At 42.2% G+C, this 26,160-nt stretch overlaps 1 protein-coding gene across 1 annotated transcript in view; it reads left to right on the top strand.

Moving 5' to 3' along the window:
- CTNND2 (catenin delta 2) overlaps positions 1-26,160 on the top strand; it is a 1,220,390-nt gene that overhangs the window by 45,220 nt on the left and 1,149,010 nt on the right. The window contains exon 4 of the mRNA XM_044295464.1: positions 19,691-19,807. Within this exon, the coding sequence (XP_044151399.1) occupies positions 19,691-19,807 (117 nt within the window). The remainder of the gene's footprint in view (positions 1-19,690; positions 19,808-26,160) is intronic.

The raw sequence follows: 26,160 nt of genomic DNA, 5'->3' as shown, positions 1-26,160 counted from the left end.
ATTAGAGAAAATTTGGAAAAATTCAATATTTTCTAAATATGAATTTCTCAGATTTTTATGGCAGATAGTGATACCTCACAAAATAGTTATTACTTTGCATTTTCCATATGTCTACTTTATGTTGGCATCATTTTGTAAATGTCATTAAAAAAATTTAGGATGTTAGAAGGCTTAGAATTTTAGAAGCAATTTTTCAAATTTCCAACAGAATTTCCAAAACCATTTTTTTAAGCAATTCAGTTATAAAGCGATTTTGAGGGGCTTACGTAATTGAAACCACCGATAAATGACCCAATTTTAGAAAACTATTCAAAACTGATCTTACAAACTTCCAATAAGAATTAAAAGGAAAATAGAGGTGAAATTAAAAAATGTAATTTATTTGGGTCGATTTTTTTTATTTTATTTTAGGGTTCATTTTTTGCAGGATGAGGTGACATTTTCATTGGTACCATTTTGGGATATAAATGACTTTTTGATCACTCAAAGTGACAAAAAATGACTGTTCTGGCATCGTTTTTGTTTATTTTATTTTTACAGCTTTCACGTGACAGATTATATCATCATGTGATATGTTTATAGAGCAGGTTGATACAGCAGCAGCGATCCCTAATATGTCTATTATTTTTATTTTAGTTAAGTTTTACACAGTGAAAGCATTTTTGAATAGCATAAAATCTTGTTTTTGTGTTGCCATGTTCTGAGAGCCATATTTCTATTTCTGTTAGGTAGGGTCTCTTTTTTTGCGGGATGAGATGAATGTTTGATTGGTGCCATTTTGGGGTACATACGACTTTTTGATCACTTGGTATTACACTTTTTGGGAAACAATGTGACAAAAATGTGTGTTTTTGGCACAGTTTTTTTTATAATTTTTTTCTCAGAGACAAATTTTTAGTATTTTTTGGGTGATTGTCTTAGGTAGAGTCTCATTTTTTTTCAAGATGAGATGACAATTTGATTAGTAGCATTTTGAGGTACATACACCTTTTTGATCGCTTGGTATTAAACTTTTTGTCAGGCAAGGTGACCAGAAAATGGGTGTTTTGGCACTGTTTATTTTTTTTATTTTTTTACGGCGTTCACCTGATGGTGTGGATCATATTTTGCAAGAAAAAAATTGATTAACATAAAAAATAAAAATGACATTTTTAAATTTTACCTTCATTTCCTTTAATTCTTGTGATACACCTCAAGGGTTAACAAAGTTTGTAACATCAGTTTTGAATAATTTAAGGGTGTAGTTTCTAAAAATTGGGACACTTATGGGAGGTTACTATTATATAAGCCCCTCAAAATCACTTTATAAATGAATTGGTGCTTAAAAAATTGTTTTGGAAATTTTGTTGAAAATTTGAAAAATTTCTTCTAAAATTCTAAACCTTCTAACCTCCTAAAAAGATAAAATTACTTTTACATGTAGACGATCTGGAAAATCGCTCCAGAAGGAGCAATCTCCGCATAATGGGAATGCCGGAAAATATTCTGGCTTGAGAGCTAATTTCCATCTGCGAACAAGAAATACCTTCAGCCCTGGGAATATCTTTGCTCTGCAAAGTGGAGACGGTGCATCGAGTTGGTCCTGCTAAGATGTCTGACACCATTTCCAGATGACCGGGGCCATCTGCATCCCCAACTCGCAATAACAGACCGCGCCAAGTTTTTGTGAAGTACTTAGACTACACAGATAAAGTGGCAATCTTAAGAGCTTACAAGCAGGGAGGCAACACAATCATTGTAAGAGACCACAGAGTCCTATTGTTTGGAGACTTCTCCGCGGAGGTGACAAAGTGCAGGAGAGCGTTCACACCCATCTGTTCCATGATCTTTAAAAAACAGACTCGCTTTGCGCTTCTTCCCTTCCACTCTGAAGATTTATTACCCCGATGGGAGGTCAATGACCTTCACTGATCCAGAGGAAGCAACGCGATTACTGATGGACTCTCACACACTTGCAAAATCGATTCCAGCTCTCACTTACAAAGAGGAACCAGCAGCTTCTATGAAGAACAAGTGTCTGGAAGACTGCTCAAACATTTAATTTTATTATATTCAAATTTTGTAATGTTCCACAGGTCACAAATATTAAAAAGTCATAAATCTAAAGTAATCATGCAAGATACGTAAATTGGAGAAATCAATATAGGGCGGCTCACTATAGCCCAAAAGATGGAGTAAGGTGCTCTATCCAAACAAAGCGTACCCAACGCTTGTATGTGAGGGATTAAAGGATAAAGTATAGGGACGGCACTCTAATTATAGGTCGTGCATGGAAAAAAGAGCGTTTTATTATTTGTAATGGTAAAAAAATCTTAGGTCTAAAAATGGCGTACTCCTAGTAATATAAAATGTGCATAATATACTATCAAATGCACGTACAGTAAAATACACAAGTAAAAAGCCACAATTAGAATGTCCAAATAGGATGGTAATAATATAGGAAAAAACTTATAGACCTATTGGAGGTGGGTTTAGGTATCAAGTCTCAAGTCCAAAGATGTCACAAGGAGGACATGTATAAGTGAGAAGTGGGGGTCCCCTTTAGGGGATATGGTGATGTTCAATTCAATCTGGTTTTGCACACTTTGTTTCAGATAGATGAGGTGTTCACCTCCAGTTAGTGATTGTGTTCACAGTTATCCAGCGATAATAGTATTATAAGAGTTGCTAATTCAGCAAGTACGTTACCCTCCTATGGATCAGGGGTAGGTTGGTAAGCGGCTCCTGGCGGGCGGGTGGTATCCACGTGCGTTGTTCCCGCTCACAGGGCTGTGTGTTCTCTCTATCAGCTGCTATAGCTGTTCGTCACTTCCGGTGACGTCACTCGCGCTCGCTGACTCTCCCGCTCGATTCTCATCGGCATTGGACGTGGTGTCCGATGGCGGGAATGGGAGGCTGCGGCTTTTTTCAAAAGTTAAAGATACTCCAGAGCTCTTGTAGTTTTTAGGATCCTTTTAGCTAGCTTTGTATGAGTACGACTACCTCAAAGTACCCCATACGCGTTTCGGAGCTTACTGCTCCTTCTCCTCCTTCTGGTGGACACAATATACTGACACAATATGCCGAATACCTGGTGATCATCTGATCGAAAATCCGGCCTGAACGATCATTACATTTGCCAACCAGAGTATATTGTGGTGGACATATTAATTGTGGTTATCGAATATATGTTGATGGTTTGATCGAAAAGTCTGCTCGAACGATCATAATATTCTATGATCAGATTACATTGTGGTGGACTTATTATTTGCTGTTAGGCATATAGGCTCAATCAGTTATCCTATACCTCAGTTATTTACATATCCAATTGCCATTTTAGTGATGTTTTAATCATTGATGGTGTAATTATTGTGTGTTTTATAATTTTTTTTTGTACAATTTACGTATCTTGTATGATTACTTTAGATTTATGACTTTTTAATATTTGTGACCTGTGGAACATTACAAAATTTGAATATAATAAAATTAAATGTTTGAGCAGTCTTCCAGATATATGAGTGCCATATCTTCCTTAACTATCTCTTTATAATAACCCTTTGGTATGTAGAGTTCACACTGAGATATTGAGCACCATCCCCATTGAATAGTAGAGCCACCCCATTCTGCCAATCTATGAAAAACAAGCCTGAAGCGGACCTCCTCAACAAGAGACTGACATTTAATTTTGAACAAGGGTCACCATCGCCATTGACGAAAGAATTGGGTTGACAATCCCACTATTCAAGCTAATGGGACGATAAGTATTTTATTATAGCCCACAGGGTGAAAGCCGTTATATATTGATCTCACAGACAAGCTAATCTTACACGTAGGCGTCATGCACACGACAGTATTTTTTCACAGTCCGCAAAACAGGGTTCCGTTGTTCCGTGATCAATTTCCGTTTTTGTTTCCGTGTGTCTTCCTTGATTTTTGGAGGATCACCAGACATGAAGGAAAGTAAAAAAAAATCTAAGTCAAGTTTGCCTTGCAAATGATAGGAAAAAAAACGGACACGGATCACGGACGCGGATGACAATCTTGTGTGTATCCGTGTTTTTTCACGGACCCATTGACTTGAATGGGTCCGCGAACCATTGTCCGTGAAAAAAATAGGACAGGTCCTATTTTTTTGATGGACTGAAAACACGGATCACGGACGCGGATGACAAACGGTGCATTATCCGAGTTTTCAACGGACCCATTGAAAGTCAATGGGTCCGCAGAAAATAACGGAAAACGGAACAACGGACATGGAACACAACAACGGTCGTGTGCATGAGGCCTTATGATGATAGTCTAGCTATTATTAGAGAGATCCTCTATGGTGTTAAAATTATAAGAGGGTGTCAAATGGTGGAACAAGGTAGAACTTTCGATGTAATAGGTCAAGTTATTCTTAATATGTTAAGTTTTATATGTTTAATGATGCAATGCGGGAAACAGAATCTTTCGCTTTTAGATCATGACTTCCTCTCAGTTGGAAAAAAGAGAAGTCGGAACCATTAAGGTTAAAGGGATTCCTCCAGTAGTTGGGGTTAAAACTGGGCGAAAGTTTGGGGATTTGGGGGAAATTAGGTGCTCTATTGGTCCTGTTTGCAAACTCTTACAAATCAACACAAGTCTTCCTTAATGGCTACCCATTTGAAAATAGTGTCCTGGAATATCAAAGGCTTACGATCCCCCAACAAATGCAGGATGGTTCTGAAACACCTGAAATGGCTAGGGGCAGATATAGCTCTCCTTCAGGAAACTCACCTGTCGCAAGAAGATTTTACTAGACTAAAACGTGGTTGGGCGGGGTATATTTATGGGTCAGGAGCTAATTGGAATAAAAAGCCGGAGTAATAACATTATTAAGGGGAGGCCTCCCTTTTGTGGTACTGGAGCACTCGCATGATACTTGGGGCAGAATCTCACACAAGTTTATCCTCACCAGGGGGTGATGTTAGTATTTATAATATATATGGCCCCCAATGAATCAAACTCAGATTTCTTTAAAACACTTAGTGGAACAGTAGCAAGCAATAACACAGAAAACAGAATTATAGCTGGGGATATGAATGCAGTAGTGGATTAGAAGGAGGATAGGAAACGAGGAAGAGGAATAGGGATAAAACAGGACCACCATGACCTAAATCTATGACAATATATGAAAGACACAAATCTAACAGACACTTGGTGCTCCCTTAATTCAGAAGGCAGGGAATACACTTTTATTTCGCACGCGCTTCAATCTTGGTCACACATAGATTAAATTTTTATTAATACAGGGGGAATAGGCTGAATTTCAGACCCTAACATATAAGACATGATTATATCTGACCACTCCCCAGTCTCAATCCAATTTACAAATAATATCCCTAGGGGAAGCGATTTCTTGTGGCGATTCCCATCAACTCATATACAAGATGAGGATTTTAAAGAACAGTTACGAGGATGGTGGTTAGAGTACAAACAAGATAATGAGGTCACAGATAATCTACAACTTCTTTGGGATGCGGTGAAGACGGTGTTAAGGGGAAAAATAATGGCATATATGTTCAATAAAAAGAAAACTGTTAAACAAAAAATATACTAGCTTAAGCTAGAAGCTGAGAGAAGCTTATACGTCATGTCCAGTAACTCCTTCTCCTTTGTTACAACAAATCTTGAGACGAGCTAAACAGGACTACAAGATATGGCTGCAGAAAGGGGAAGCTCTTGCCCAATCGCTTTGGGAATCACACCTATATAGACATGGAAATAAAGCAGGTAAATTACTGGCTAGATTAGCTAAGGGACAAAGACCTCTTACCAACGTTTTATCACTTGAAGATAAGCAGGGAGGAGATGAAATCTCACCCAAAATAAATAAATGAGATCCTGAGGGATTATTATCACAATTTATACCAGCCCCACTCCAAACCAGATGTTAATAAAGCAGACTGGTTAAAAACAATACAGTTAACGGTGTTGACGGAGGAGGAAATTTTTTTGTTAAACTCCCCTATTATGGTGGGTGAAGTCACAAGTGTTATTATTAAACTGGCGTTAGGTAAAGGTCCTGGCCCCGATGGGTTCAGTGGGAATTCTTCCGCATTTTGGCAATGGAAATAGCTCCATTACTATCCCAATTATACTCTGGTTACATGCAAGGCTCGAACATACCTACTCTTACTAATACAGCATATATCAAAGTATTGTCGAAACCCGGTAAAGATCCAACATTGGCAGCCTCTTACTGACCAATTTCACTAATCAACACTGATATTAAAATAGCGTCCAAAATACTAGCTGATAGATTAGCTAACATTCTGCCGCGGCTAATATCCACTGCTCAGGTGGATTTTGTTCAGGGGAGGGCAGCAGTCACCAATATAAGGAAAGTCCTAGCAGTACTTGACGAGGTCAAGTTGAGACCTAAATCACATCCTTCCCCAGATATTGTCACCATTGATGCTGAAAAAGCTTTTGATAATATAGACTGGGCATGGATGAATGAGGTATTGAATGCAATAGGATTTATAGGTCCATTCAGACAATACCTTAAGGCAATTTACTCCTCAAGCGAGAGTGCATACCCCTGGTTTAATTTATAGCCCCATCATCATGAATAAAGGGATAAGACAGGGTTGTCCACTATCTCCACTCATCTTTAACTTGGCCATTGAACCTCTATCCCGAAAGATCGAACAAGACAATGATATGGAAGGTGTAACCATAAGTAAACGGAAAGTCAAACACGTTCTATTTGCAGATGACTTATTGGTCTTTTTAGAATGCCCACTTAGGGATATAATATACCTGTTCCAACTTCTAACTGAGTTTGGTAATGAATCAGGTTTTAAGGTTAACACAGATAAATGTGAGATTCTGTTCCTGGGAAGGATCACCCGGGCAAAGCCTGGGATTACCCATCAAAATTGCTTCCAAATCCATAAAATACATGGGCATCCACATAGGTAGAAATCCTGAATCCTTGTATATGCTAAATTACCCTCCTTTGTTCAAGAAAATCCTAACTGATATAGAGAGGTGGATGAAATTTCCACTTTCATTAGGTGGTAGAAGCCAATTGTTAAAAATGATGAGCATTTCAAAGCTTCTTTATCCCATGCAAACCATCCCTGTCCTACTGACACTCTGACATAGCAGCTTTAGAGTCAGCATTTAGGTCCTTTCTATGCGGTGGAAAAAAGGTCAGGATCTCGCTAACTAAGCTTCAATTGCCCAAAAATATGGGGGGGCTAAATTTCCCAGACTTGAGATGTTATAACCTGGACAGCCTTATGAGGCAATGTTCGGATTGGATATTCGGAATGGAGTACTATTTGAATATCTCCTTAGAAGCACAATTGGTACATCCTTGGAGCTTATCTGCTTTGCTGCATACCAAATATAGTTTAATTCCCCTTCCCGTAAAACATAGTCTATTGGTTAGAGTTACTGTTGTGGCTTGGAAGGCGACTCGCAAAATCTTTGATATTACTTTTATGCTTTCAAAGTATATGGACATTTGGGGACACCCAGAATTTCCACCAGGTATAGACACTAAACATTTCACACATTGGAAAAAACAGGAAGATTAAAACGGTGAGTGATATGTGGAACACACAGGACAAAAGATATTACTCTTACTCAGAGATCACATAAAAATACCATTTGGAGAAGGCTAAACATTTATTGGCTTATTTTCAAGTCCAGGGGTTTCTTAATCAAAGGGTGTTAAATCTTCCTAAAGAGATGAACAACAATGACTTTGACTCTCTAATAGGCAATGATAGGAGGAAAAAAATCTGTTTCAGAGTTATATGTGGGAATTAGAGACAAAAAACATACTCACTCTGCAGAACAATTATTTTCCCAATGGAGGAAGGATTTCCCATCCATAGATATTAGGAATACTAATCTACAAGGATGGAATAAAATAAGACAAGTAACTCCTAATAAGACGTGGAGGGAAACTCTTTTTTGGATGATACACAAAACTATTTATGGGTTCCAATTTACTTCACACACTCCATCACAGGGCAGATTAAATAAATGTCCTAAATGTCACCTAAAGGGCTCTGATTTATTACATGGCATTTGGTCTTGTCCAGAAATGGATAAATATTGGAGCATGATCAGACACCAAATTGAATACCATCTTAAGGCGTCGGTAGCTCCGAATCCTGATCTACTATTATTTCATGTGGCTCCAGAGGGGTCCAAAATTTCTCCTCTAATACATTTACTGATTCTGGCCTCTTTAGAGAATGGCTAAACTCTAGTGTATCTTCACAAAACGATGTGTTTGCGCAGGTCAAATTATGTTATGAGAAGGAGAAAACAGAAGCAGAAAGATTAAAAGGAAAACACATAAACATATTCTTTCACAGATGGGAACATTTTATTAGAATTGTTTTTGCAGACTTCATTGAAGGAAGTAATGACGCCATTTATAAATAATAATTACGCCATTTATAAATTCAGAATGGTACCTGAATAAAAAGATTGCAAACCAGTTAGTAAGGCTACAGGTTGACTAATGGAAATCAGAACTCAAGTAGACAGGATAGGCACCTAAGGGAGGGAGGGAAGTTTCCTTGTTGGTCAATAGGGATAACCTGTTTGTTTGTTAATTTTTGTATAACACTCAACAAAATGTACTAAATAACATGTACTGCATTGTACATGAAATCACTGTAATACATTACTATTATATACAAATTTCAATGTATAGACTCCAATAAAGAGTGTATTTAAAAAAATAATAATCAGGCACCCCCTGCTCTAAAGAGGGAAGGGTGCCTGGTTCATAGGAATAGGTCAGAAATTGATGGAAATACCACCAAAATGGTTCAGGAACAGCATGGGGAGGATGTCTGGACGCATCTTGGACTCCCAGGTCAATGCTGGGAACGATGTTGTCCGAGTAGTACGCCACTTTTACAGACTGACAATAGTACGCACCAAACCGAAGATAAAATCTATTTTAGATGAAAAATTGTTAGGAAACATTCTTTCCTGTATATTTACTTGTATATAAAGTGCAAATGCTGCCAAAAATTACAAGGAAGAGGCACTACAATACACCCTTTGTTACACATAAAGGAGGGCATCATACACAGCCTTGAAAAAGTATGATGGATGGCCTGCTGGTGACCCTCAAAAACATTTGGAGCAAGGGCCTGCTGATCTGACCACCTAAAACATTATGGGTGAGGGCCTGCTGCCGCTTTAGTAACGCTAGATGACTTGGGGCCGATCGCACGTCCCTGTGACGGCGACGATCCAATCGGATGTCTGGCCTATCAACTTTCGAAGTTATTGTCAGCGCAAACCATGGTGACTACGGATAATGTGGAAACAGGGTTTTGATTCCGGAGAGGGAGCCTGAGAAACAGCTATGGCTACCACATCCAAGCAAGGCAATATGCTCGCAAATTACCTATTAGGTATAATTAGGTGCAGGCCTGCTGGTGAGCTGACCCTGTAAAACATTATATGCAAGGGCCTGCAGGTGAGCTGACCCCCTAAAACATATATGAGGGCCTTTAGGTAAGCTGACCGTGTAAAAGTACCCATGGAAGAGGAGGAAGAGGATGAGGAGATTGACTGATCCTCCTGATGACGACAGGGAAGTCTTGGAGGCAACAGTCTCCTGCTCCTCCTCCTCTCCATCGTCTAATTTGCGCTAAGAAGACAAACTGAGTGTGGTCTGGCTATCACCCTGTGTAATGTCTTCCCCAATTTCCTCATCTTCCACATGCAAAGCGTCATCCTTAATTGTGAGCAGCGAGCATTTGAGTAGACACAGAAGTGGGATGGTTATGCTGATAATAGCGTTATCGCCGCTCACCATCTGTGTTGATTCCTCAAAGTGTCTTAAAACCTCACAGAGGACAGACATCCATGCCCACTCCTCGCTTGTGAATAGTGGAAGATGACTAGAAAGGCGCCGACAATGTTGCAACTGGTATTCCACTACTGCCATCTGCTGCTCACAAAGCCTGGCCAACATGTGGAACGTGGAGTACCAGCGCGTCCTCACGTCGCACAAAAGCCAGTGAGCTAGCAATTTCAAGAGCTGCTGCAGCGTTGACAGACCGGCTGAAGCGGTCAATGACTTGCGGAAATGTGCACACACGTGGTGCACTTTCACCAGTAGCTCAGGCAAATTAGGGTAGGTTTTGAGAAACCCCTGAACCACAAGTTTGAACACGTGGGATAGACATGGGATGTGTCTGAGCTTGCCGAGCTCCAAAACCACCACCAAATTATGACCATTATCAGACACAACAATTCCTGGTTGTAGGTTGAGTCTAAGTCTGGTCTCTTATCCCCTGCCACGGCTCCGCAGCGGTGTGCTGTTTGTCCCCTAAGCATATCAGCTTCAGCCGCTTCCCCACTGCAATGCTACACTGCTTCCAGCTACCGACTGATGATTGACTGGTGCTGCATGCGGATAAATCGGAGGTGGAAGTAGAGGAGGTGGAGGGGGAGAAATGGGGTTTGGAGCCACTAAAGTAGGTGCTGGCGGAAACCCTGATCGACGTAGGGCCCGCAATCCTTGGCGTCGGTAGCACCTGTGCCATCCCAGGGTATGACTTGCTTCTGTCCTCCACAACATTTCACCCAGTGTGCCATCAGGGAAATGTAGCGTCCCTGGCCGAATGCACTTGTCTATGTGTCCGTGGTTAAGTCGACCTTCCCAGGTACTGCGTTGGTCAGAGCACGTGTGATGTTACGGGACACATGTTGGTGTAAGGCGGGCACGGCACACCTTGAAAAAATAGTGGCGGCAGGGTACTGTGTAACACGGGACAGCCGCCGACATCAGACTGTGGAAGGCCTCAGTGTCCACAAGCCTAAATGGCAACATTTTCAGGGCCAGTAATTTGGAAAGCTGCTCATTTAGTGCTATGTCCTGTGGGTGGCTGGGTATTTTCGCTTGCGTTCAAAGGCCTGGGGTAAGGACATTTGGATGCTGTGCTGGGACAGGGAAGTGGATGTGGTCTCTGATGGTGCTTGAGAAGGTCTAGGTGAAGGGCGGGAGGCATCCGGGCCAGGATCTGCGCCTTCGACAGGGGATTGGCCAGCACGTAACATACGTGAAGAAGAGGCAGTGGTGTGACCTGCAGGCACAGATTGTACACTCAGGCGTTCGTCCCACTTATTACGGTGCTTGGATGCCATGTGGTTGATCATGCTGGTGGTGGTGGGGTTGCTAGTGTTTATGTTCCTGCTCATTTTCGTATGGCACAGGTTGCAAACTACTATTCTTTAGTCGTCTGTGTTTTCCTCAAAAAAGCGCCATACTGCGGAACATCTACTTCTTGGCAAGGGAGATTTCCGCAAGGGGATGCACCGTGGAACAGTTTTGGGCCTTTTTGATGTGGCCTGCCTTCTTGCTTTTGCCACCCCACTGTCTCTTCCAGCCTGTTGTGGTGCTGCAGATCCCTCCCCTCTGTACTGCTGTCCTCGCTCGGCTTTCCATCTTCGCAGGTTGGGTCAGTGACCTCATCGTCCACAACCTCAGTGATTGACAATTGTGTCTCATCCTCTTCCTCAACCTCTTGAGACAGTAATTGCGGTTAATTCATTGGCAACTGTGTCTCATCATCATCCACCTCATTAAACACCAATTGCTGTTCCCCACCGTCATGTTCTTGTGACTGTGGATGCTCAAGAGTTTGGGAATCAGGGCACAAGATCTCATTTCCCTCTTCAAGCGTGCTTGGTGAGAGGGCCAAATCAAGTAATGGCGATGACAAGAGGTCCTCGGAATATCCGAGTGTGGGATCACTTTTTTGGCAAGACTGTACATGGTGGGAGGAAGGAGGATCAGGGGGAGGATTGTTTTGACCAGACTCCTGGCTACTGAGACTGGACTTGGTGGAAGACAGGGTGGTGCTTAACCGACTGGAAGCATTATCTGCTGCAATCCAACCGACCATCTGGTCGCCCTGGTCTGACTTCAAGAGTGGTGTTCTGTGCCGCCCTGCAAACTGGAACATGAAGCTAGGTATCGTGGATGATTGTTTTTCTTGTGCTCTGGCAGCAGGCACAGTTTCTTTGCGCCCAGGGCCATGGCCTCTGCGTGCACTATCAACATCATGGCCACTTTCCTGTCCCTTACTGCTTGCCTTCTTCATTTTAAATGTGATATATGCTTGAAAGTATTTCACACGTACAGTAGCATAGGATTTGGAAGTGTATGCGCAAAATTTTTTTACAAAGGTATTTGTGATTAGGAAAAGTTATACAGGACAGGTACCACAGGTAATGTCACTGTTCTCAGTGTCTACGGAAAAAGGTACACTGGATGTCACTGATATTTTAGGGATGTGCACATTTTAAACAGGAGCTGTGGCGCAGATAACTTAACTGGGCATAGCAGACACCGTTTAAGGAAAAAGTGCACTGGATGTCACTGATATTTTAGGGCGGCGCACATTTTAAAACAGGAGGTGTGGTGCGGATAATTTAACTCTCCGCAGCGGACACCTTCTATGGAAAAAGTGCACTGGATGTCATTGATATTTTACTGATGCGCACATTTTAAACAGGAGATGTGACGCGGATAATTTATCTGTCCGCAGCGGCCTATTACATGGTATTTAGTGTAGGATGCACTATAAATATATATTGCTGCTGTCACAAACAATAGTCCTTAAAAGGACTTTTGGGTCTCTGAAAAGTTTATATTACACTCCCTACACTGTCTGTCCCTTCTTATGCACAGCTCTCCCTAAGGCTACATGCACACGACCGTTCCATTTTTTTGCGGTCCACAAATTTCAGATCTGCAAAACACGGACAGCCATTTATATAACTGCCTATTCTTGTCTGCAAAACGGACAAGAATAGGACAGGTTATACTTTTTTGCGGGGCCACGAAACGGAGGAACAGATGCGGACAGTACACGGAGTGCTGTCCGCATCTTTTGAGGCCCCATTGAAGTGAATGGGTCCGCATACGAGCCGCAAAAACTGCGGCTCGGATGCAGACCAAAACAACGGCCGTGTGCATGAGGCCTAACACTGAACAATTTAGAGCAGGTTGTGCTACAAACATATACTGCTGCTGTCACACACAATAGTCCTTACAAGGACTTTTGGGTCTCTAAAATGTTTTTGTACTAAAAAAATATTCAATTACATTCCCTACACTCTCTGTCCCTTCTTATGCTCAGCTCTCCCTGACCATGAATGAACTGAACATATATAGCATCCGATGACGCGTTCTGTTTAGCCAATCACTGTAATGCCAGTAGCCAACATGGGCAGTACTTACGCACTTTTATTGGCTTCATAGCAGCCAAGAAACGTGCGGGGAGGAGACTCGAGGATGGCCCTCGAACAGGTGTTCAGCCGAGCATGCTCGATCATCACTAGTAGTGTGCAAAAACTCCCGTATTATTAACCCCTTAGGGACCCATGATGTACCGGTACGGCATGGTTCCCGAGTCTCGAGGACCCATGACGTATCGGTACGTCATCTACGGCGGGCGGTGATCAGAACATGGTGCCTGCTCAAATCATTGAGCAGGCACCACGGCTAAATGCGCAGGGGGGTCCCGTGACCCCCCCGTGTTGGCGATCGCCGCAAACCGCAGGTCAATTCAGACCTGCGGTTTGCGGCTTTTACCTGGTGTGGCGGCGGTGGTTGGCGGTGCCATCGGGTCCCCATGGGGCTGTGGGGGGTACCTGATGGCATGGAAGGCAGCGCGATGTCTAAGGAAAGCATCGCGCTGCCTTCCGGTGAAGAGCCTGTGAGATCCAGCCCCCTGGATCTCATAGGCCGGAAGCTGTATAAGTAATACACACAGTATTACTTATACAGACAATGCATTCCAATACAGAAGTATTGGAATGCATTGTAAAGGATTAGACCCCCAAAAGTTCAAGTCTCAAAGTGGGACAAAAAATGAAGTGAAAAATAAAGTTTTCCCCCCAAAAAATTTCAACGTTTCAGAGTGAAGGCAAAAGGGCCAACAAGTGCTAATCATCTCTGGGAACTTCTCCAAGACTGTTGGAAGATCATTTCTGGTGACTACCTCTTGAAGCTCATCAAGAGAATGCCAAGAGTGTGCAAAGCAGTAATCAAAGCAAAAGGTAGCTACTTTGAAGAACCTAGAATATGACATATTTTTCAGTTGTTTCACACTTTTTTGTTATGTACCGTATTTTTCGCCCTATAAGACGCACCGGCCCATAAGACGCACCTAGGTTTTTGGGGAGGAAAATAAGAAAAAAAAACATTTTTAACCAAAAGGTGTGCTGTGGGTTTGGAACTAATGGTGGTCTGTGGATGGCACTATTACTGGGGATCTGTGGATGACTGACACTGTTATGGGGGGATCTGTGGATGACGGACACTGTTATGGGGGGGATCTGTGGATGACGGACACTGTTATAGGGGGGATCTGTGGATGACGGACACTGTTATAGGGGGGATCTGTGGATGACGGACACTGTTATGGGGGGATCTGTGGATGACGGACACTGTTATGGGGGGATCTGTGGATGACGGACACTGTTATGGGGGAATCTGTGGATGACGGACACTGTTATGGGGGGATCTGTGGATGACGGACACTGTTATGGGGGGATCTGTGGATGACGGACACTGTTATGGGGGGATCTGTGGATGACGGACACTGTTATGGGGGGGATCTGTGGATGACAGACACTGTTATGGGGGATCTGTGGATGACGGACACTGTTATGGGGGGATCTGTGGATGACGGACACTGTTATGGGGGGATCTGTGGATGACGGACACTGTTATGGGGGGGGGATCTGTGGCTTGCACTGTTACAGGGGGGGGGGGGTCTGTGGCTGACACTGTTACAGGGGGGATCCGTGGATGGCACTGTTATGGGCTGGGGGGGGGGGTCTGTGGGTGGCACTGTTATATATGTGCCATCCACAGACCCCCCAGCCCATAACAGTGCCATTCACAGATCCCCCCCCCTGTAACAGTGCCATCCACAGATCGCAATCTGAACCGTCGACCCCCCCCCCCCGCCCGTCGCCGCACAAAATATAAGTTGTCATATTGAATTAATATTTATTAAACATGCCCCCCAACTCCTATTACTACCTTTCATCCTAATCGCTGCTGTAGAAATCAGACCGGCAGGACGGCTGGCCGGCGCGTCTCACTGACGTCACTTGCCTGCGCCGCCTACTTCATTCATAAAGTAGGCGGCGCAGGCACGTGACACGAGTTACGCTGCCGCCCGCCCGACTGGCCTGAATTCTACAGCAGCGATTAGGAGGGAAGGTAGTAATAGCAGTTGGGGGGCATGTTTAATAACTATTACTTCAATATGATTTCTTATATTAGTATACCAGAGCGGCGGGGCGGTGCTATGCTACACTGACTGCACCGCCCCGCCGCTATTGCCGGCCCCCAGCTCCTCCCAGTCCCTCCCCGAGTCCCCGCTCACTGATACATCGCTGCCAGCGATGTAAAACTCCACGCATTCGCCCCATAAGACGCAGGGGCATTTCTCCCCCATTTTGGGGGAAGAAAAAGTGCGTCTTATGGGGCGAAAAATACGGTATATAATTCCACATGTGTTAATTCATAGTGTTGATGCCTTCAGTGGGAATCTACAATTTTCATAGTCATGAAAATAAAGAAAACTCTTTGAATGAGAAGGTGTGTCCAAACTTTTGGTCTGTACTGTATATTAGGTATCGCTGTGTCTGTATTGACCGACTCTATAAACATATCACATGACCTAACCCCTCAGATGAACACCATAAAAAATTAAAATAAAAACTGTGCTAAATAAACAATTTTTTTGTCACCTTACATCACAAAAAGTACAACAGCAAGCAATCAAAAAGCTCACCAAAATAGAACCAATCTAACCGTCACCTCATCCCGCAAAAAATGAGCCCCAACCTGAGAGAATCGCCCAAAAAATTAAAAAACTATGGCTCAGAATATGGATACACTAAAACATAATTTATTTTGTTTTAAAAAAGCTGTTATTGTGTAAAACTTACATAAATAAAAAAAAGTATACATATTTGGTATCGCCGTGTTTGTATCGACCAGCTCTATAAAAATATCACATGGCCTAACCCCTCAGATGAACACCATAAAAAAATAAAAACTGTGCTAAATAAACAATTTTTTGTCACCTTACATCACAAAAAGTGTAATAGCGAGCGATCAAAAAGTCATATGCACCCCAAAATAGTGCCAATCAAACCGTCATCTAATCCCTCAAAAAATGAGACCCTACCTAAGATAATCGCTTAAAAAATGAAAAAACTTTGGCTCTCAGAATATGGAGACACTAAAAAATGATAATTTTTTTTGTTTCAAAAATATTATTGTGTAAAACTTACATAAACAAAAAAAAGTATACATATTAGGTATCGCCACGTCTGTATCGACCGGCTCTATAATACTATCACATGACCTAACCCCTCAGATGAACACCGTAAAAAAAAAAAAAAAAACTGTGCTAAATAAACCTTTTTTTTCACCTTACATCACATAAAGTGTAATAGCAAGCGATCAAAACGTCACATGCACCCCAAAATAGTGCCAATAAAACCGTCATCTCATCCCGCAAAAATCATACCCTACCGAAGGTAATCGCCCAAAAACTAAAAAAATTATGGCTCTCAGACTATGGAAACACTAAAACATTATTTTTTTTGCTTCAAAAAAGTAATCATTATGTAAAACTTACGTAAATAAAAAAAGTATACATAATAGGTATCGCTGCGTCCGTGACAACCTGGTCTATAAAATATCACATGATCTAACCTGTCAGATGAATCTTGTAAATAACAAAAAATAAAAATGGTGCAAAACAGCAATTTCTTGTTATCTTGCCTCACAAAAAGTATAATATAGAGCAACCAAAAATAATATGTACCCTAAACTAGTACCAACAATACTGCCACCCTATCCCGTAGTTTCTAAAATGGGGCCACTTTTGGGGAGTTTCTACTCTAGGGGTGCATCAGTGGGGCTTCAAATGGGACATGGTGTCAAAAAAAACAGTCCAGCAAAATCTGCCTTCCAAAAACCTTATGGCATTCCTTTCCTTCTGCACCCTGCTGTGTGCCCGTACAGCTGTTTACGACCAGATTCTGTAAGCTACAGAATCAGGGCTATAAATATTGAGTTTTGTTAGGCTGTTAATCCTTGCTTTTTTACTTGGAAAAATGGATTAAAATGGAACATTTGCCAAAAAATTTACATTCTGAAATTTCATCTCCATTTGCCAATAACTCTTGTGGAACACCTAAAGGGTTACTGATGTTTGTAAAATCAGTTTTGAATACCTTGAGGGGTGTAGTTTCTTATATGGGGTCACTTTTATGGAGTTTCTACTCTAGGGGTGTATCAGGGGGGCTTCAAATGGGACATGGTGTCAAAAAAAACAGTCCAGCAAAATCTGCCTTCCAAAAACCGTATGGCATTCCTTTCCTTCTGCGCCCTGCCGTGTGCCTTTTCAGTAGTTTACGACCACATATGGGGTGTTTCTGTAAACTACAGAATCAGGGCCATAAATATTGAGTTTGGTTTGGCTGTTAACCCTTGCTTTGTAACTGGAAAAAAATTATTAAAATGGAAAATCTGCCAAAAAAGTGAAATTTTGAAATTGTATATCTCTATTTTCCATGAATTCTTGTGGAACACCTAAAGGGTTAACAAAGTTTGTAAACTCAGTTTTGAATACCTTGAGGGGTGTAGTTTTTAGAATGGGGTCATTTTTGGGTGGTTTCTATTATGTAAGGCTCGCAAAGTGACTTCAGACCTGAACTGGTCCCTAAAAATTGGGTTTTAGAAAATTTCTTAAAAATTTCAAGATTTGCTTCTAAACTTCTAAGCCTTGTAACATCCCCAAAAAATAAAATATCATTCCCAAAATGATCCAAACATGAAGTAGACATATTGCGAATGTAAAGTAATAACTATTTTTGGAGGTATTACTGTGTATTATAGAAGTAGAGAAATTGAAACTTGGAAATTAGCAATTTCTTTTTTTACAAATTTTTCCATAAATTTGGTCTTCATTTTACGTGAAGTACAATTTGTGACGAAAAAACTATCTCAGAATGGCCTGGATAAGTCAAAGCGTTTTAAAGTTATCAGCACTTAAAGTGACACTGGTCAGATTTTAAAAAAATGGCCAAGTCCGTAAGGTGAAATAGGGCCGAGTCCTTAAGGGGGTTAAAATATAAAAATATTTATCCCATATGGCAAACGAAATGGAAAGAAGTCAAAATGGCCAATTCATAGTTTTTTTTTGCTCACTTCACCTCCCACAAAAATTGTCATAAAATTGATCAAAAAGTCATACTCACCCTAGGATGGCATCAATGAAAGTACAGATCACGCCGCAAAAATTGTGCCCGGCTGCATTCTTATTGATAAATGCAGGTTTGGGAATAGCTCCTTTTTCTTAGGAATAACATCTTACCATCTTACAGTATATAATTGTTGGACATGACATTCCATATATGTTATAAAACTCTAGGTGCCTGACCATGGGAACCCATATCCTGAACCTTGAAAGTTCTTGTAGTGATGTCACTTTCAGAGGCACTTGCTTTGTGGCTGTGATGTTGTTATGGGTGTATTACACCTGCCAGCTGTTCAGCAGATGATCGCTAACGTTAGCAATCATCTGGCAGCCTAATGCTGCCGCCAATTGCCTGATAATTTATCGGGCAATCCAAATCTTTGACAGTTTAAAAAATCATTATTTGCTGGTGTCATGCTGTGATCTGCTGCTGGCAAACAATGATTCAGTATAGGGAAGAGCAATTACGATCGCTCCTCCCTATACCGAGGAGGAGATCGCTGCATGTAATTGCAGCAGTCTCCTTCGCCAGGAAGCAGATGTTTGCAGGGAAGGAATGTTTCCTTCCCGACAATTGCCTGTTAAATCAGGCTGTCTAATACAAGCATTACTCTCAGATGCTTTCAGTTAAAGGGGTCCACTTTCAGGCTACTCTTTATCAATGTGTCTGTGAGATGTTTATATAGCACTTACTAATATAGCCTTTGCTGAAACTCTGCACCATTTTCTATATTTCTAAGTCTTTTGTGCTGTCCACAAAATGGCCACTGATGGAGGACCATGTGACCACATGAATCACCTCCATGTGATGTCTGCTCCAAACACAGACGGTGCAATGTATTTGAATGGAGGAGTCATCACATGGAGGTGATTTGCCTGGTCACATGATCGTCCATCAGCACCATTTTATGAACAGGACCTCTGTGTAGAGAGCACAAAAAGACTTTGTAAACAAGGGCTATATTAGTAAGTGCCATATAATTATCTCAAAAACATGTTGGACCACAGTAACCAGAAAATAGACGACCTCTTTAACAATAACATCATTTAGGTCCCTTTAGTTCTTAGATTGATAACAAAAATGCTTATTCTCAATTCTTGCCCACTCACCACTCCCTGTTCTTCTTCCGGGCCCTGCACTACATTGTGACCTAAAGACGCACTACATCCTGATGCTGTATGTAGTTAGAACAGTGCAGTGCGGGGCCCAGAAGAACAGCCAGAGTGCGGTGAGTACAGCCAGTGCCCCCCCCCCCCCCTGCATACTTATGAGCGATTCCTTATAAATTATTATGCGAAAAATACGGTAAAAGTAAATGTGTACAATGATCACAATTTTGTAAATGTAACAGTGAAGGTAAATTGTTAGTCTCATCATAATTTCTGTTTTACAGAGGGTCAAAAAGATATAGAGGATGAATTAACAACTGGCCTTGAACTGGTTGATTCGTGCATTAGATCTTTGCAAGAGTCTGGCATTCTTGAATCACAAGATTTTACATCCAGTGAACGTAAGTAGATGTTTAGTATATTGCTATTTCAAGGTTATTATATTATTTTGTATTAATACAATATCATAATTTTGACTTGTAGCTTACAGCCAATGGACATGCTGTACAGACCCATTCTCACCCTGGCCATTCTCTGAGCTGATCACTGACTTTTGATTACAACCCAGCCAGCTTCTCTGACTCTTCCCTTCTGCTGTCAGCAACCTCCTATGGCTGTTTGCTTTTCATCCAGTACAGTAACATCATCTGTTCTGTTGCATAGTGCTCATTATGTGATCAAACATGTTTCACAGTTCCTTATCCTTTTAATCTTTTAGTAATCAACTCTGTCAGCATTCTATTTGCTATTTTTTTTATTGGCATTTGTCAGCAGATTTGTGCCTATGGAACAAGCTGACCTGTTGCATGTGCTCTTGGCAGATGAAGGCATCTGTTTTTGTCCCATGTTTAAATGTGTCCCCATTACTGGGAAAAATGTTTTAATATATGCAAATGGAACTCCAGGAGCAATAGGGGCGTTGTTATTACACCAAGAGACTTTCTCATGAGTGTGACGGATTAGGTCCGGAGTTCAGTGAAACTCGCACCATTTTGTAAGCAAGTTCAGTCAGTTTTGTCTGTGATTGCATTCAGTTTTTTCCGCGCGGGAGCAATGTGTTTTGATGTGTTTTTCACGCGCGTGATAAAAAACTGAAGGTTTACAGACAACATCTCTTAGCAACCATCAGTGAAAAACACATCGCACCCACTTGCTTGAGGATGCAATGCGTTTTTCACGCAGCCCCATTCACTTCTATGGGTCCAGGGTTGCATGAAAAATGCAGAATATAGAACATGCTGCGATTTTCACGCAACGCAGAAGTGATGCGTGAAAAACAACGCTTATGTACACAGACCCATTGAAATGAATGGATCAGGATTCAGTGCGGGTGCTATGCGTTCACTTCACGCATTGCAGCCGCGCAGAAAACTCGCTCTTGTAAAAGGGGCCTAACGGCAACTCCCCTGTTGCTCCTAGGGTCTTATTTGCATATAATAAAACAATTCTTCTAAGCAAAGCACACATATGAACATGGGAACAACACAGATGCCTTCAGCTGCCAAGCGCACATGCAACAAATCAGGCAGTTTACTAGGTACAAATCTGCTGACAGATGCCGTTTAAAAAGGGGTATAGCAATGAGCAAAAAAAAAGCTGTCCCAGGTCCTGCATATGCTGTAAAGATATGTTGTGAAGATCCGGCAGGCAGTTCTGTCGCCAGAACTGTCTGCCGGATCTGGAAATCTGTGTACAAACGGATAGCATTTGTAGATGGATCCTTCTAATAAATGCATTGAAACACCAGATCCGTCTCTCCAGTGTCATCCGGAAAAACTGATCCGGTATTTTTTTTTTTTTTTATTTTTTTTTTTTTTAAAAACAGATCTGTTTTGGCTAAACACTTGGTGCCGGATCCGGCATTAATGCATTTCAATGGAAAATGATGCCAGATCCGGCATTCCGGAAAGTGTGCCGGAATTTTGTAAAAAAAATATGCATGCTGCAGGGACTGAACTGAAGACTTCCTGATGCATTCTGAAAGGATTGCTCTCCATTCAGAATGCATTAGGATAAAACTGATCAGTTTTTTCCGGTATTGAACCCCTGTGATGGAACTCAATACCGGAAAACTTTAATGCTAGTGTGAAAGTACCCTAACTTATGTTCACCTTAATGATCCCCTGCACTTCTGTTCTGACTGTGTCGGGGTCCCTGCTGCTTCCTATTTCTGTTACTGTGGGGTAGCAAATGGCTGTGAATGCTGATCTGACATTCACAGGCTGAGATGGTCTTCACTGCAGTCAGTGATTTACTTATGCCAGCAGAAAAAGACCACATGGTTCACCTAGTCTGCCCTTATTTATTTTTTATTGTTATCCTTTGATTTGATAGATATATATTTATCCTAGCCATGTTTACTTTCACTTACTATTGATTTTCCAACTACAGGAAAATCTGCAAGAAGAATTTCCTATTATAAACTTACCTGCCAGGGCTCCAACGGCACTATCCTCAGCCTCGACGCGGGCGCGCCAAATCCTTAGGACTAATTTAAACGGCTGTATCCATTTAGCAGTCCGCAAATTTTGGATCCGCAACACACAGATACCATCCGTGTGCGTTCCACATTTTTCAGAATGGGACAGCCAGCCCTATGATAGAAATGCCTATTATTGTCCACAAAAATGGGCAAGAATAGGACATGTTCAATTTTTATTGTGGAACTGAAGTACGGATGCATGAATTACAGAATAGATGCAGACACAAATATACAGTCGTATGAATAAGTAACAAGATGCAATGCTGTGTTTCATCCCACAGCAGGCGTGTGCTGGGGGCGTTTAGCAGTGGGATGATTGATCAGCTGCTCTATTACTGTGTACTAATCTGTCTGACTAATGTAGTGCCAAGTCAATGGATTTATCAGGTTCTGATCCAGGGACTTATCGGCCTATTTAAATTGCTTCCTAGCCATAGACCATTGCCAGTGATAGTCTTGTTTGGCTCACTAGCTAGGTTCCTTCATTTGGTACTGATTCCTCTGTGCTTCTGAACTTGGCTTTGCACCACCCTCTGTGTCTCGTTTTGTACTGTGTAGCCCATCTGGTTCTGACCCATTTCCGTATGACTCTGCTTTGGTGTTGGTTTGTCTGTTGGTGTTTTTCCATCTCTGCCCTTATTTAGAGTAGGGACCGCTGTCCAGGGGTGTTTCTGCCAAGTAGGGCTTATACTGAAAGTAGGTAGGGAAAGCGGGTGAGTTTCTAGATTAGGGCTGTCGTCGTTCCCTGTCATTGAGGCCGCGTTCATTTGTTCACACCCACTTGGTACACGGAGCCTTAATTTAACCGGAAACATATGTAAAAAATGTCCTTTCTTTCCTCAAGGCTGTACAAATTAAAGAGAATGTGGGAGATATATCAAGACTGGCGAATCCATCCTTGATCTCCCTGCGCTGGCAGAAGCCTTTTAACAATTCAGTCGCATCTCTGCCCTGCTGTGTGCCAGAAAGTAAAGTCTAAACCAGCCACAGGCCAACGTAGACTTCAGCTATAACCTCCGCCACTTTCTGGCAAAAGTTATAGTAAATGTGGCAGCTGCACTAAACCATGCCCCCTGCCACTAAGCTACACTTCTTTTTTTCAGCACTTCTGAAAAATGAAGAGAAGCTCAAAAAGTGCAGTATTAGAAGATCATGTACTGTCCTTTCTTGGACCCAAGGTGTCACGTTCAGATGTGGGAGGGAAACGCCATATTGAACATAGGAGGGAAAGGGGTGAAGGAATATGGTCTGGAAACAAGGGAAAGGAGATGGACACCTCCTAGGGAAACCCTAATCAATGTCCTGACTAACTACCAGTATGAACAGACCCCAGAGGTAGATGAGTTCATACACCAGAAAACCTAGAGTTCTAACCCTATAGGACCCTGGCACTAATGTAATTACTGAGAAAACCTGTTCCTCCAAAAGGAAGGATGAACAGGAGTCTCCCTCAGGCCTTAATGCAAATGACAGGGAAATGTAACACACAAAATAACCCAAACAAAATACAAAAGCGAAATAAAACACTTTAACTTCAAGTGACTATGGCAGCACCAGGAACTCAGCTGAGATCCACACACCAGCTATCCACAACTCCAATAGAAGCTATAAACCGCATAGTATAGCAGGAGAAACAACAATAAATAGAGAAGGTTAAATGACCATAATAGCCACACCTGGGGAAAGAAGGTGTGGCAAGCACCAGAAACAACACAGATGTCATTTGATCCAAACGGAAAACATGTCAGATCAAACCACGTGCTGCCAGTCTCACCGATCTCCTGCCACCTGTCGCAGGAACTTCCGTGTCAGTACCCCTGCCTTCTACAGGTGATTTCCGGGCACCCAGGACCAACCTTATCCGGATGAGACCTGTGAAAGGCTTTCACCAAACGACTGGCATTCACATCAGATACCGGTACCCACATCCTCTCCTCTGGTCAATATCCCTTCCAGTGAACAAGATACTGAAGAGATCTACGGAGAACTCCAGAGTCAATAATCTTGGCGATCTGGAATTCCAAACTGCTGTCCACCATGACTGGAGCGGGTGGCAAGGGGGACAACTCTAAAGGTTCAAAATATTAGCTTAACAAAGATTTGTAAAACACATTATGAATTTTCAGAGCCTGAGGAAGTTCAAGAAGAAAAGCTACAGCATTATTAATGCCAGTGATCTTATATGGACCAATAAACTTTGGACCCAATCTCCAAGAAGTAACATTCCACTTACTATTTCTTGTGGACTGCCACACAAAATCACCCACACTTATGTCCAGACCATTCATACGTTTCCTGTCAGCCACATGTTGCCCATATTCATCAAGTTATTTTGAATTTTCCACCATATAGAAGACAATGATGACAAAAAACTTTGCTCCTGAGGGATACCGGAAGTTTCCAAACCAGAGAATGTGCCAAATTGCGGGTGAAACCCATATGCCCCAAAAAATGGCGACTTACCAGTGGACTCCTGTCTACGATTGTTTATGGCAAACTCTACCAAAAACAAAGACCACTCCTCCTGGTTCTCATTTCAAGTAAGTCTCCAGACTCTGATTAGTGCGCTCCGTCTGTCCATTCATCTGAGGATGAAAAGCAGAAGAAAAAGACAGTTGTACCCCCAGCCAAGTACAGAACACCTTCCAGAATCTGGACACACACTGAGTCCCACAATCAGAGATCACATCAGATGGAATGCCATGAAGTTTCACAATGTTGTCAACAAACACTTGCGCAAATGTTTTAGCATTATGTAGGTCAGGCAGTGATATAAAGTGCACCATTTTACTAAAACTATCAACTACCACCAGAATAACAGTTTTTCCAGACAAATTAGGCAGATCAGTAATAAGATCCATAGACAAGTGACTCCATGGTCTAGAAGGTATGGGCAACGGAAGTAGAGCTCTAGAAGGTTGAGTATGTGTCACCTGAGCACGTGCATAGATACTACAGGTCGATAGATTGTCCTCAGCACACTTACGCAACCCCACCAGAATATACGAGAGATGAGGTTGGCAGTGGATCTGCTCCCAGGGTGTCCCGTAAGAACTGTGCAGTGATGTTCCTCAAACACCTTATGATGCAATTGTGATGGAACAAACAATTTTCCAGAGAGTCAAGACTCCGGTGCATCTCCCTGAGCCTCTAACACCTTCACCTCAGATTTTCAAAATCACCACCTCCAGGAAAACTACGTGACAATGCATCTGCCTTGACGTTCTTAACTCCAGGACAATAAGTGACAATGAAAATGAATCTGGCGAAAGACAAAGACCATCTGGCCTGCTTCGGGTTCAGTCTTTCAGCCAACTCCAGGTAAGCCAGATTTTTGTGATCTGTGAACACCGTGATCGAATGAATCGCCCCTTTCAACCAATAATGCCACTCCTCAAAAGCCAACTTAATTGCCAGCAACTGTCTGTTACCCACATCATAATTTCTGTCTGCGGCAGAGTTGTTTAGAGAAAAATGCACATGGGCACCATTTACCAGGTGCCCTGTGTTAAGACTAGAGATGGGACGGGGGATTCGTCGAATCCACGAATCCCTCGAATCTTGCTGGATTAGTGGGATTCGTGGACTCGAATCCCGACGTAATTTGCCTGAAACGAATCCGACGAATCCCGGTGGGAGGGACTGGGAGGCGGAGCTGGGGCCCGGTGCATTCACTGTGCTCCGGCCCCTCCGCTCCAGTACAGTTATAAAATGTGTAATTCTGATTAATAATCATGCTGCCCCCTCTGTCTGTAGTATAACATTCAATGAATCTTACTCACAGGGCTACTGCTATCGTAATGCAGGCCGGCCGGCAGGGCAGACGAGCGGCAGCGTCACTGACTGACGTCACCTGCCTGCACCGCCTGCTTTATGAATGGTGCGACCGTGACTGGGAGGTGGAGGTTCAGACAAACTGACGCGGTCTGACTTTGTTTCTTACACCGCTCACACAATTATGTACAGGATTCGTAGGATTCGAGATTCGAAAGATTCGATATATTCGAGAACCTTTTTGGATTCAGATTCGAAAAAAATTGGATTCGTCCCGCCTCTAGTTAAGACTGCTCCTACCCCCACCTCGGACACGTCTACTTCTACAATGAAAGGTTGTGATACAGTGGGATGCGAAAGTTTGGGCAACCTTGTTAATCGTCATGATTTTCCTGTATAAATCGTTGGTTGTTACGATAAAAAATGTCAGTTAAATATATCATATAGGAGACACACACTGTGATATTTGAGAAGTGAAATGAAGTTTATTGGATTTAC

This window comes from Bufo gargarizans, chromosome 5 (genome assembly GCF_014858855.1).
Source record: "Bufo gargarizans isolate SCDJY-AF-19 chromosome 5, ASM1485885v1, whole genome shotgun sequence".
Taxonomy (NCBI): Eukaryota; Metazoa; Chordata; class Amphibia; order Anura; family Bufonidae; genus Bufo; species Bufo gargarizans.
This window is presented reverse-complemented; position numbering and strand designations above follow the sequence as displayed.